At 35.7% G+C, this 15,310-nt stretch overlaps 1 protein-coding gene across 5 annotated transcripts in view; it reads right to left on the minus strand.

Moving 5' to 3' along the window:
• Positions 1-9,169: 9,169 nt before the first annotated feature.
• The window catches only part of LOC135103638 (sulfite oxidase-like), a 48,654-nt gene continuing 42,513 nt past the window's right edge, over positions 9,170-15,310 (minus strand). For all 5 annotated transcript variants that reach the window (XM_064010183.1, XM_064010184.1, XM_064010185.1 and 2 more), the window contains one exon: positions 9,170-15,220. In XM_064010183.1, coding sequence (XP_063866253.1) covers positions 14,919-15,220 — 302 coding nt within the window. In that variant the 3' untranslated portion in view covers positions 9,170-14,918. The remainder of the gene's footprint in view (positions 15,221-15,310) is intronic.

Below are 15,310 nucleotides of genomic sequence, written 5' to 3' on the forward strand. Positions count from 1 at the left end.
ATGGTTCTTCTCTGCATCTTATAGGTTCATACACCCACTGTCTCACTGTATTCACCATATGGTATGCATAAGTTCTTCACTCCATAACCTGACATTTTCTTTCACTTCCATCTCCTCCCGGCTAATTCCTTTAGTGTTGAAGTTGCCTACTAAGAGCACTTTGTTATTTTTCCTTATCATTTCCTCTGTGCTATTTCTTGTTTCTAGTTGCATAATTTTATATTTATTGGTCTCCCATGCATTAGTTTTTTGGTGGTATGTATGTGACAATAACTTTCCTTTTCTCACTTCCTTTGATTTTAATCATAATACTCAGTTTTTGCCATTCCATCACCATATTCTACTTCCTCAACAACAATATCCTCTTTTGCCAATATCATCACTCCTCCCTTTCCTTTTCTGTCTCTCCTCCATGTGTTGTATCTTTCCTTTGCAAATCTCAACTTTATTTCCTCTTTTAGTTTGGTTTCTGTTAAACATACTGTGTCTGGTTTATTGTTCTTTAGGTTTAAAGTTCCAATAGGCTTGACACCAAACCATTCATATTTGTATACATAATTTTTAAGCTTCCGCTTGGTGATGTTCTGTGGCATCTTTGTGCCACCATTCCTTACTTTCACTTCAACAACTTTCCAAATTAATCTCCTTTATTGTTCCTGTGTTCTCTCCTCATTTTTTGACTGGGCTTCTACTCTCAACTCTTTCAGTTTACTTCTCTCTTCTTCTTTCATGTCTCTTTTTATCCATATTCCCCTCATTCCTACTTTTGCTAATTTTCCTGTTCTTTGTAAGACATGTTCCACTGCCTTTTGTGACATGAATCTTATTTTCATTGGTCTTGTTCCATTTTCGTTGTATTTTCCAATCCTATAAACCTTTTCAGTTTGTTCAACTATCTTTTCTCCTTCCCCCACCACTTCTGCTGTAATTTCCTTAGCCCTTTCTGCCTCCTCTTTCTCTCTAGCTATTTTCATGGGAAGGTTCTTCTCCTTTACAAATACTACCACACACACCTTTCTCTGTACCATGTCGTTCACAAGATTACTTTTTTCCCTTGTTATTTTAATCACTTGCTTTTCCATGCCCTTGTTGTGTTCCTGTAGCTGTTGCCTTATTATCTCCATTGTGTGTGTGTGTGTGTGTAGTAGTGTAGCAGTAGTGGTAGTGTAGCAGTGCAGTGCCATCCCATCTAAATTTGTGTGTGTATTTGTGTTTTATCCTCACTTCTGCAGTGCCATCACATCTAAAATTGTGTGTGTGTGTGTTTTGTCCTCACATCTAGCACTGCAGCAATGCAGTGCAACTGCATCTAAAACTGTGTGAGTTTGTGTTTTGTCTTTGCGTCTGGAGTGACTTGGCAGTGGAGCATCATCACAACCACTATAGTAATGATAAATCTTTCATTTGTTTGTGTGTTTTTTCACAAAGTGGTGGTGCTGTCACTGGCCTTGCTCTCCCCTCCTCTTGTGTGCAAGCTGGTATGACTAGTGGTGTTGCTAACAAGTGGGTTTTTATCCACAAAGAATTTGTATATTCAGGTATGTGAACTGTACATGGAAATGTGCATACAGGACATAGGACATATATATTTATTTTTGTTAGGTGACGCCAGTGATAGGAATATGTAATTCATGCATGATGAAACTGCAAAACTTGAAGAAATAATGTGCAAAAGTTTGAATAGTAAGAATTTATAACTCGGTGTGAAACTCGAGTATCACAGAAATCGGATACTGTGAAACTTTTTTTTTTTTTTTTTTTTAGGAGGGGCACTGGCCAAGGGCAACAAAACTGTAATAAGAAAAAGGCCCAATGAGGTGCTGGTCCCCGAACAGAGTCAAAAATGATAGTAAGAAATACAGGATTTCTTGAAACATCCCTTTTGAAAGACCAAGTTATAGGAAGGTGGAAATAAAGGAGCAGAGTTTACCAGAGAAAGGGGTGAATGACTGAGAATACTGGTTAACTCTTGTATTAGAGTTATGGACAAAATAGGGGTAAGAGAAAGAAGAAAGTCTTGTGCAGCAAGGCCACAGGAGGAGAGGATGCATGCAGTTAGCAAGATCAGAAGAGCAGTTGACATGAAAATAGCAGTAAGAGACCGCAAGAGATGCAACACTGCGGCATTGAGAAAGAGGCTGAAGACAGTCAGCTAGAGGAGAGGAGTTGATAAAAAAAATAAGGCTTTTGTTCCACCCTAACTTGGGTGGTATTGTCTGCTGTACTTGCCAGCACAATAGATGCACTCTTTTCTTGAAAAATAGTATCTAATAATTACTGTAGTACAGATGCCTAGGCCTGTAAGCCTATTCCTGTAGTTGTGGAGTAGAAGCAGTAGTACGGTTTGACATTAAAAAATCTGGCAATCTCTGGACCTGAGTGCTGAATTTTCAAAAATTTTGTTATGGTTATACATGCTGTATATATTTAACAGACATGCTTTTTTTTTTAGCACTTCAGCTTTCTGTGCAATCGACAACGCACAATGTGTATGTTTTTACACCACCTATTTTCTTTGCTGAGTCCATAACAGCAGCAAATAAATGATAAAATGAGAAAGAATGAGCAGGAATACCTGTTAGCAGGTTCAACCAAGACCCAGCAGCTGATTCTGGAGTACAGCGCCATCAAAATATAAACATCACCTCCAGAAAACAGTGGTGCACCAACATGGTAAATTTGAAAATGTATTCTGGAATCCATGCCAGAAATCTGAAGGAACCAGATTAATTATTGATGGCCGAATTTTTTAATGTTAACCTGTACACTGAGCACAAATCTTGTTACTGATGATAAAATTCTCTCTCTCTCTCTCTCTCTCTCTCTCTCTCTCTCTCTCTCTCTCTCTCTCTCTCTCTCTCTCTCTCTCTCTCTCTCTCTCTCTCTCTCTCTCTCTCTGGTCAGGGAATGGAAAGGGAAGGAGGGAAGGGAGTGTGTCTCTCTCTCTCTCTCTCTCTCTCTCTCTGTGTAAGTAAGAACAATCATAAGGATTGCTAAATACAGTAAAACTTCCTTAAACTGAACTATGTGGGTGAGGTGACTGTCGGTTTATCCAAAAGTTCAGTTAATCCAACAATACGCATTTTAGGCTGGTTTCTATGTACATGAACATGTATGTTTATTGTTATATACAATTATTAGTACAATATAACATCATCAATCAATACCACATCATAAGCCCCAAAATAGATATTTGCAGCATATTTTGTTATTACACTGTACACAAGGCACTAACTGATTGATCAACTAACTGGTTGATGAGGTTATCTGATATTTGGCTTATTCAAGTTAAGTTTAGGGAGGTTTTATTGTAGAATGATACTGACTGAGAATGAAAATGGAATTGCATATGAGAGAGAGAAAGAGTGAGAAACAATGAAGTGAAAATGACAAAATGAATGAGGGGGAGAGAGAGAGAGAGAGAGAGAGAGAGCAAGGTATCACTCCCTAGTCCCTTATCTCTGACAGATGAGGGGGAGGGGAGGTGACATGGAGGTACGTTTGAGACAAAACAAAAGAAGGGATAGGAAAGGAAAAAAGGGAGGAAAAGACAGGTGGCGGCTAGGTGAGCAGTGGCTTGCACAGCTGGTGAGTTAGTCTTATGAGTTTTCGTTTGTTATTCAATTAAATTTTTATTAAAATTTTAGTGCTCACACAAATGGCGGGTTCATCTTGTCAGTTTTGGTTTGTTATTCCAATTAAACATTTATTAAAGTTCCAGTGCTCACACGAGTGGCAAGTTTGTTGTGCCAGTTTTGGTCTGATATTCCGATTATTAAAATTTCAGTGCATTATTGCAGTTGTACGTTATAATGACTATGCATTGTTGCATATCCTACTGTATATATGTATATTAATAGAAATGCCATCTAATGAACTCAGATATTTATGTAAGATACATTATGTTCTGATTTAGTTGTGGGATGAGTTGTATCACTTTTGAGTTGTATCACTTTTGCCAAAGAAAGAAAGAAAAAAAAAAAAAGTCCAGCATGGGCATGCATACCAACACTGTATGGGTTAAAGCATGACAATATGGAGTAGAACAACATTGTTAGGTAACTATCTGGGTGCAATCTTGTCCTGCATGTAGTTGGTTGTATGCTTATTGTACTACATGGACCTCATTGGTGTAGCACACATACTTCTAAATTTACTTATCCAAACCCCTCTCCAAATAATGAAGGTAGTTTTCACTGGAATTATTTTCTTGCTCATTTTGGTCCTGCTTTTACTTCTGCATGTGTACTAAAGTGATTCATAAAAATGATTGTGTAATAATTCACATGCTAAATTTTTGAGACATGATTATCTGTAAGCAGTAAGAGTGCACAAGCCTTATTACTTGTGAGTATTTTTACACTAATTGAAACAATCTTTCAGTTTAATTTAATTCTGTTCATTTTGGCAGCTGTGCAGCAGGTAAGTGCTTCTCTAAGTGTTGACGTAAAGGCATGTGGGGGAAACCCCCCCTTGAACATGATTGACCTGATATATATGGACTCTTTTCCTTCTGAACCATAAGAAGTCATTAACAGAAAGTGCAGTATTTCCATGTACTGAGGCTGGGCACTGCAGATGCAAATTAACTTATATAAATGTGCAAATTAAAACCCATACCTTTTGTTGCTGCAATTTCATAAACTGCTCAACATTTGTTACCACAAATACTGACAGTTTTAATATAAACTATAAAAAAAATGTACAAGGCATTACAGACCAAGTTCTTTTCATTCTTATGATGCCTCGCTCCCTCAGGGAGTGTCCTGAACCACAGGCCAATAAAAAATACTTGATTAATTCAGCCAATCATATCACTTTATTTCATCAGAGAAGAAAGATGCTGCCTGATTAATTCAGCCAATCATATCACTTTATTTCATCAGAGAAAGAAGATGCTGCTTGAATTTTTGAGGAACATGGCCATAGCAGAAGAGCCTCCACTTTTCCTTATCCAAATACTACCTTCTTGCATGTTAAAGCACTTTAAAGCACCTTTAATTATGCATATTTCACACATGAATGCTCTTACTTGTTCCCTGCTCTCTTATTAGTACCTTCAATTTTACTTGCACTTTCTTAACAAACTTATTGCTCTTCATTTCAGTATCATCATACCATTTCTCATATTCGCTCTCATTGCTCTCACTGTCCCACCTGGTAACTCCTCACACCCATCTCAGATGATTAATTTCCACAGCAGTCTTGATTGTTACACCTAATTATATGTCCAAATCTCTGATCCATGTCAATGTTGACAGGAAAGTGTAATTTCTTAAACCTTTCTTGACATCTGTAGACACAGTTCTCCCTTTCATGACATGAAAGTGGTCCTATAACATGCCTTCGTTCCATAACCCATATCTTATCTCTCCATTTATCTCATATTTACCTAGAACTGTTCCAAAATGTTTAAATTCATTCGCCATCCTTTTCTCTTCTCCCATTACCACCTTGCACCTACCTACAACTGGCACACTCACCCTATAAGATATCCTAAAATCACACAACTCCACTTCTCTTCTGTAAAACCATTACAGTACTTTACTTTTCTGGTATTCTCCTTCAGTTTTTGTTTTATACACTGTGGAAAAGACCTACCACTCTGACATTTCCTTTCACTTTGTTGGTAAGACTTTTGACTGTCATTTGCAGACAGACATACTTCTGCTACCCATCTAATTTTGGCCACCTGTCAACTCTCTCCAAGCCCTCCCACTACCCTCATGCAAGCTCTTGCATACATATAAAAATCCTTGATTCCTTCTAGCAATTGCCCTCTTGCTCTACGAATCACAAGAATATCCCATCTAATCTGTCATATGCTTTCTATAGATCCATGGATGCTGCATAAAACTTCTCATTCTTTATAAAGTACTCTATTTTAACTGCAAAAAATCTTATCAGTAATGTCAGAAAACTTTAGTCATTCCCTTTAGCGAGGTTAAACATGCTATACCTAACACAACACACTTGAGTTAATTTAGAAGGGATTGACACCTCAAATTAACTGTGGAGGATGGTTGATTATTTTGAAGTATTAAATTTGTGGAAGAAAGCCAGAATGGTTGTATTGGGGTATTGTCTCAAATATGGAGGGAAAAAATGGAGAAAGCAAGAAGTTCTTTCCAAGTTATTAAGGACTCCTCCAAGGGACCTGAGACTGAAATGCAGAAGGATGAAAAATTATTCCAATCTCAATTTGCTCAATTTTATTGTATTGTGTATCACTGCTTATTCCACTTACAAAAGTATACCCTTCGTTAAAAATACAATTGCATTTTTAACAGTGATATCTTATGTATGACAAGTTATGTATGACAAATTACAACCCATTCAGGTTTTAAAGTTAATTATCATTTAATATATATATATATATATATATATATATATATATATATATATATATATATATATATATATATATATATATATATATATATATATATAACAAACATGACTGACATGCACTGACCACAAAGTATGTAACAAAGTAGAGATGTATAGGATGTCTGCATCTGTGGAACATCTGCATTTGCAATTCTGATACATTAAACATCTAGATCCACATCTGCATTTGTGAAGTAAATATCGCATCCACACCACACACAAAGATGTGGCAGACACATTTTATACATTACAGACAACAGCTTGCAGAGCTTGCTACAGACAACAGCTTGCAGAGTATGCAGAATTGAAAATAAGTTTATTAATGTTTATCTTAAGTATCTACTAGAATTACACCTTTTCTTCATTTCCTTTAAAATTTACACGAACTGTGTCAAAAGTTTAGCAGAAGGGCCTGAGGAGGGAGAATTTTATATAGTGACTATGTATGTATCATTTAAATATGTAAAAGTATGTATGTGCATACTATGTAATAGCACTGTATATATGTACTATTGCATAAATAATCAAGTATGAAGAGAAACAGCCTGGCTAGAGAGAGAGAGAGATTGTTAATTTGTGTGACTGAAAATGTAATATATACACTCATACATTGGTACTACAGACCTCGCTCTAATAGATTTCGGAAGCAGTGGATAAAATCTGGAGCAGCCGACTCAATTTGAGAGTCCCATGCGCTATGGATGGAGTTGTGGCAACAATGGACATGTGCCATTACTTTGAGAATTGACCACTTGTTTGCAGGCAGTCACTTTGTTTACATCAGTGTACCTCATTGCTTCTGGTTTTTTGCCCACAACACACAAAAAAATTCTATAACCATGCCATCCCATGATAACCATGGTTGTTACCCAGAAGAGTAGCAGCTGTGATGAGAAAGACAAGATGCTAGTGACATTGCCAAAACTATCAGAGGTGCGTAGCTGTATTGACACTGCTACAATTTGTGGAACACACCAAGAATAAAGATATTGGTGTTCATTATGGAAATCTCAGGATTCTTTGAGAAGCCATAATTAAAGAACAATTTCAAAGTGGCAAGCAATTAAAATTAGACAGCTTTTTCAAACCAGTACAAACTCTGGATTCACCTGATACACCAGCAGTACCAGCCAGCTTTGCAGCTTCAATGATGTACTACTGGTTGTAGGCTGTGCTGGTGGTACAGATGTATCAGTAGTATGTGAACAATGTGAGGTAGAGGCTGGTGGTTCATTAGCTGACAGTGAGGTTGGACAGGCTAGTACTGCTGGTGCATCAGGTGATCGTGGAGTCTGTACTAATTTGAAAAAGCTAATTTTACTTGTTTGCCACTTAGAAATTGTTGTTTAATTATGGCTTCTCAAAGAATTCTGAGATTTCATGGAGTCTGTACTAATTTGAAGAAAGCTAATTTTACTTGCTTGCCACTTAGAAATTGTCCTTTTAATTATGGCTTCTCAAAGAATTCTGAGATTTCCATAATGAACACTGATATTTTTGGCATGTTCCATAAATTGTAGCAGTGTCCATACAACTACGCACTTCTGATATAGTTTTGGCAATGTCACCAGCATCTTGTCTTCCAAGTCATTGCTGCTACTCTCCTGGTTACTGACTATGGTTATCATAGATACCATGGGGTGGCATGGTGTGCTTGATTAAAAAGTACAGTACAGTACTGTATCTATTCCTTTGTCTTTCATAATGTAACTTGATATTAGCCACCCCTAACGTAACCTAATACTTAATATCGGTACCTATGGGTGATCAGCTTCACTGGACTGATGTTCCCCCTTTTAGTCCGTAGTACACATGTATTATGTAGTAGTGTACGTAGTGTACATGTATTATGCAAGTTTATGTATGTAGACCCTACTCCCTCTTAAAGTTCACAAGAAATATTTCAGTGCTTAGTCCTTAACTTTATATTGTGCAATTATGTAAAAATAAGACTGAAAAATATATACTGGCAGCACTAAGCACTTATCGCAGTGGCCATCTGGCAATAATGGTGCTATATAGTGATCTATACCAAAATCCTGAATACATCTGTATCATCATTCATGAGGATGTCATAATTTGATGTTTGCATCTCCATTCACTATTTGGTAGAAACTTATATCTGCATCCACAGCCACAAAACATGTACATATGACATTTGCACACAAATCCTCATCCAAGGTTCTCTGAATTCTAACATATGATATATATATATATATATATATATATATATATATATATATATATATATATATATATATATATATATATATATATATATATATATATTATACTTTAAATATTTTAATATATATCCAAGCACCACTGATGAAGGTAGAGCATGCTGAAGTGGATGAGTTAAGATTCTACTAGAAGATTATCCATCAAGTCAAGATAAAGAGAATGAAAGAATCTACTTACAAGATGACAGTAAAATAACTCTTGGATTGGCCATAATGACAGAGCATGGCATGTTAATTTAGTTGGCATGGTGCAAAAAAATCAATTGTCTTTTTGGACAAATTTATCTTTTAAAAGTGAATATTTTATTTTGCTGACTTATGGAGGTTTTAGTGTATAGTAGTGATGTATCAGATATCCACCTCTGCATCTGCAGAACATCTACAATGAAAATACTATCTGCATTGTTATCTGCTTCTCCATTTTTAATAAATCCCTATCAATATCCACAACCACATTTCCAGATTAAAGCTCCACCTCCATGTTAAAGAAAACAAGGAATTTGCAGATCTGACTGTATATGTAAGGAGAGAGAGAGAGAGAGAGAGAGAGAGAGAGAGAGAGAGAGAGAGAGAGAGAGAGAGAGAGAGAGAGAGAGAGAGAGAGAGAGAGAGAGAGAGTCATGAGTGTGAGTTGAATTAGGCTAAGTTTGAGTGGGTTGAATGAAAGGCAAGCACGAGATGAGAGATTAATATTGAAAATGACTGTAGACAGAAAGGAAATGAGAATAAGCATGATTGAGAGTCAGCAAGAAAGAAAAAAAAGAGTGTTAGATGAAATGGTTGAAGAGATTAAGTGCTAATATGAGTAAGATTAAGAGTGGGGATGGGAGTGAGTGCTATTTATATAGATCATGCATGAGTGAGACAACACAAACATGAGTGAGTGTGAAAGTTAGCAAAAGATGAAGTGTGGCCGAGTAAGAACAATTCTGAAGAATGAGTGAGGGGGAGAAAGTTGAGTGGAGTATGTACCTTTATCTTGGATATAAAAGGGAAGGGGAGTTGACAGGAAGGGAGGTTTGAGACAAAATGAAACAGGAATGAAGAAAGGTACATGGGGAGAAAGGGATCTACTAATGTGGAGGAGTAGTTCATAACAAAGGAAGGAGGGTAATTGGGGTAAGGAAGTGGAGGAAGGGTGGAGGAGGAGGATGAAAGTATGGGGAGAAGGTAAAGAGAAGACCTATAAGGAGTGAGGAGTGAGTGAAGAAATAGATGGAGAGAGGAAGTAATGGGGAATGCATACTCCCCTTTTCCTGTCTCTTCCTTTTCTCCTTGCTCCATCCTCTCCATATCCACTTCTACTCCCTCCATCTCCTTAGCACCTGTACTCCCCTTCCCCAGCTACATTTTTAAGTTCTAGAAATGTATTAAACATTTTACTTATATCTCCTTTTGCATTTATTTAACATTTTTTGTTGTCATCTTTCTCTTTCCACTCTCAGGCTTTATGTGGCTGATATGAAGCACTTTGTATTACTGTTATACATCTGCATGTGGATATGGAGTAAAAGATCTGCAACCACATCTACTTCTGTAAATATTGATATTTTAACATCTGCATCTTATTTGCAACAGCATTTTATGAGAAATGCATATCTGGCTCCACCTCTGGATTTTATGAGGAATGTGTGTCCAGCTCCATCTTCAAATTTTACGAGGAATGCATGTGCCTCCACATCCAGAGCTCTAAAATTTAATACCTGATACATCACTGCTGTACTTGTAGCACTTTTTTTGAAGTTATGCTAACTAACTTTATTGGTCTGTTGGTAAGTGTATCAATTCAATACATAGTCCTACATGTGTTTCTTACTTTCACTGATTGTTATTTAAGGGATGAGGATATTACAGCACGAGCTGAAATACTGTGAAATAGCCTTGTTGAAAATTGGGTTAGTTACTCTACTGAGGTTTGTTCTTCAAGAATAATTTGATGTCTGTAGCATGCTTCTGTTAGATTTCCAGCAAGTATCTAGAATATCAAAATAATAATAAACAACAACTAAAGGTAAAAACTTAATATAAACTTCTTCCCCATCACCAGTCAATTGTCAGCTTTGATTAAGCACTTGTGCACAATGTTACTAACATATAGTAGACTATCACAAAGTTTACAAGATAGTGAAAAGACCTGGTAAGAGGTGGTAAGAGGAAGGTTACATTCAATTGTGATAATCCTTACATAAATAAACTTTGTCAGTAATTCTTAGTTATTAGTTAAGTTTATTTATTTATAAATAATTTTTAATTATTTATTTTATTTATTTATTTATTTATTTTTACAAAACTGACATTTATAATCTGTTAGTATATGGGTATTCCAGGTACACCAGTGATATGCCATTAATCATGAACTGGTAATGAGACATCACAACGCTTTCACTTAAATACCAGAGTCCAGATTTCTCAAAATCAGTAAGGTTTGGTGTTTCTTTACCACCACAGACAATTGCATCTCTCACCTGGTACACACTACCCACATTGTATATCCATCTTAGAAGCCTTATTGCCTCTACAGAAATATATACACTACCCACATGGTATATCCATCTTGGACAGAAGCCCTATAGCCTCTACAGAAATGTATATGCAAATCATTAAGTTTGGAATTACTGAATTGATACCATGTCTAGGAACTGATTGAAATTTTCAATTTTGTAATTCTATATGGCTCTTGAACCTCACATAGTATTAAAATAATTTTTCTCTTGATCATGGGGTAAGTATGACAATGTCAACTGGATTGTAAAATTATCTGAGCAAGATGGCTGGCAACCCCAGACTGTTCCTTTTCTACTAGATTAAGGCAATATGTAGTTACAGGATAATCACTGCTGCCTGATACATGCAACATAGATGGAGGACTGAAGACTGCAGAGAGCACATGTATGAAGATTTGTTTACTTTGCAGTAGACATTGGTGCTACTTGTAATGTGATCTATGGTGAATTATTTTAATGGTACTACATGGATCTACAGTAAATTATTTTAATGGTACTACATATTAAATTTCATGCATCATTTTGAAAACCATCTTTAACAGAAACATGTTTTTAAAATCAGATAATTTTCACTCCCAACATATATTTATAGCAATAATCTCCTTGTAGCAAATAATCTCCATAGTTTATTAAATATCTTTACAACAACCCTACATTTTACATCTTGCATCACAGCCCAAAGACCTATAGTATGCTTCTACAACAGTTTATTTACAAACATTTTTTTCACCACAGCCTCATATATTTTATAACTCTTACATGTTCATAAATCCACAGCATATTTGTAAACTACAGCTGCTCATCTACAACATACTGATTTGGAAATACTCTGTGGCTCTGAATGGATATAGTCTTTCATATCAAATGAGTACAGTATAGTTTTCCAAAATTTGTCTGGAGGATTTACCAATGACACTAATCTGTTCATTCCTAGCTTACAACTGGAGATTTTGTAACATTATCACTGAGTGAATAGGAGCTTAAGGCACCCCTACTTGATTTAGTAGAATTGGCACTCTCCACATAAGTTTTGCTCATCTTGAGTTCACATTATCTTGTATACTAGTACTTTTTTTTCCATTGCTGAACAGAAGAATAATACTAGATTTGTAGTACTAAAAATAAAGTAAAAATAAATATATTAATTAATTAATTAAAAATAGTTTGAAAAAAAAATAATAATAACAATAAATTCTTATTTATTTGTAACATCAAGGACTGGGTTAAAGATGTTTAATAAACATTTTATTCTCTCATGATCTTTTCATGAAATTGATTGTAGAGCTGAACAGCTACTACTGCAAACATGGACTGTGGCATGTGATTCAAAATTTCTTTTGAACATGATTATTAGATTTTAGGTAAAGTAAGATGAAGTTTTTAAGACTGGAAGCAAAATAGCATCACTCTGGATTATGACACACTATGTTTACTTTACAATGCAGAGCAACAGCTGTTTAGCATCTCCAACTTGCCGTGGAAATTGCTTATCTCTTTTTTTAATTTAAAACCTGATAACATGGTGTGTTAAGAAGACATGATACATGTCAAGAAATTTATTCATCACATGCAATTTTTTTTAAATAAAAAGTAGTATAAACATTTATAACCCCTTCTCTGACCAACTCTCATTATTTTATCTTCAATCAAACTTATTCAACAGAGCCATGATCCACTATCATTCTACTGTCCAGTGGTGATAAAACAAAGTCAAAATATGCAAAATATGTTAACTACAGAAAATGTAAGCAAAACCTGTGGTGTGGAGTGATGTGGCCAACTCTAGACACCAAGATGCTATTCACTGTCACAAAAGTAGCTCAATTTCAATTGCAAGTTGGCAGAAAACAAATTGCTAATTTTCTATGCCAGGTTAGTGATTTTGATTAATATCATGAAATTCTGCAGTGATTGCAGAATCCAGGGGTGTTTGCAAAGTCTTATATTAATAAGACAAAAAATTTAAGAAATATTTTTTATGTACCTAAAATATTGCTCCAAAATCTTGAACTTTTTATTTATGATTGCAATATTCAACAGCATGTAAAGGCTCTCTGAAATAAATTATTTTGTTCTTAAATAAGCTTCCAGAACACTGTGTGGTCAGACTGCAGTTAGAATTCCAGATTAATGAAACCCATATTTGTTCATAAGATTTCACTTTACACCAGAATGAGGACTGCTTTCACGTGCCATCTGATAGCGCATATTATGTGAAATATTATAATTATTCTTGGCATTTTTTTTTATCTGGAATCTGGCCACACAATCATACTGGAAACTTTTTTTTCTAAAATGTAAAATAATTTAATTCAAAATGCCTTTATGTGGTGCTGAATATAGCACCCATAAATAGTGTTAGATTTTGAAACAAGTTTTGTTACACAAGTTCTTCCAAAAAGAATCTGGGTACTGCAAGTGTTGCTGAGCTTCAAGATATCAATTAAAATTACTTTGCTATATAACTTATATAGCATACTCTAATCCAAACTAACTGGGGGGAGAGGGATGTTGGATCAAATTATCCAGTGATTATCTCTAGGTGACTTAAAACTCACTGTAATTACTGAAGATGCTGCTCTAGTTATAAAACGACTCCTTAATCCAGTAATGGCAGAAATATGAAGTGTACTACTACCAGTACACTCTTGTGAGAACTGTACCACCTTTTTTGCTCTAATATTGCTCAATTTCCCATACAACTTTCTTAATTTTCCCTAAAGGTTTTTAATACTTCAAAGTTTTTTTTTTTTCTCTCAGGACACTAAGATTAGTTTCACTAGCTTATCTAATGAGAAAAGGTGTACATTTTGGCCTGGAAGGCAGAGAGTATGTCCATGAATGAAATTATGAGGAGGAGAGGGTGAACTGAGGACTGTCCAATGTTTGATGGCTACAGTGCTGAACATAGTACCTGATAACACTTAGGAGGACAGAAAAGCCAATGAAGGTCTGTAAGACCACAGAGGTAAATGTACGTCTGTGGCCTTGCAGGTCTTCCATAGTCTTCAAGGTGATTTTTTTTTTCTCTCTCCATTTACAGTGTTTGACAGCACATCTCTGGTGGCTGCCACTAGACGATGGACAGTCCTCACATCTTATCCTGTCCTTATAACATTTTTATGGATATATTTTCTACTTTCCTGGTCAAAAAAAATGTGCACCTTTTCATCAAGTAACCACTTAGAATTCTGAGAAGAAAATAACACAATGAGGATTGTACCACATGGCATTATTAATTTTCCTCTTACTTTTAATTACTAAATTAAAAGTGAGAGGAAAATTAATAATGTCGTGGTACAATCCTCATTGTGTGACTACTTAGAGCATACTGGTAGAAAGTTATAATTTTCTGCCTACCCCTTCACACTTCTTGAAGCTTGCAATGTAATGTGTATAATCAACAGTGAGTTGTAGCAGTAATATTTGTGTTTTCTGCCTAGCAAAACCAATATTTTAAGAGGCATGTCATGAGTAATTTTTGTGGACACTGTAGCAGTCTATGGGGGAGAAAATACTGCTGCCATATATATTTTTTTTTACTCTCTACCCTGCCTGCAGTCTGCCAACTCCAGCCTACTATTTGGCTTACTTTATATGTTCTACATTAATCTAAATACTTTGTAAATAAATACTTATTTCTCTATTTGGTTGTGGCTTCTTTACATTCCACACACACACACACACACACACACATATATATATATATGAACAGTGATCTGTAAAAATAAATGCTAACAAATATTTTTTTTTCTATATTAACCACCGATATAAAATATAATTATTTCCTCAACTTAACATTAACTCTGTGATAGGCATTAGCTAATACTCCTCGAAGATTCCAGATGTTCTCAAAGTTCTCTGGCTGAGTGTTGTATTGGGAATCAACTGCCTTGACGCACAGCTGTGCTTCTGACTCACCTCTGAGCACAGGCACTTCTGCGGTCCATATGGTCCAGCCCCATGCCCAAGGATGTCTTGCTTCATCCGACTCCAGAACATTTGCTTCCTGCCAGTTCTTTCCTCCATCAGTTGAAACATCAACTCGAACAATCTTTCTGCCACCACCACTCCAGGCATAACCTTTACAAAAAATGAGGTATACTTTCAGTCATTAAGAAATACTGTAGCCCAGAAGAATTATGCAACAGCTTTGCTAATGGACTCTTAGTT

Source organism: Scylla paramamosain, chromosome 9, assembly GCF_035594125.1.
Source record: "Scylla paramamosain isolate STU-SP2022 chromosome 9, ASM3559412v1, whole genome shotgun sequence".
NCBI lineage: Eukaryota > Metazoa > Arthropoda > Malacostraca > Decapoda > Portunidae > Scylla > Scylla paramamosain.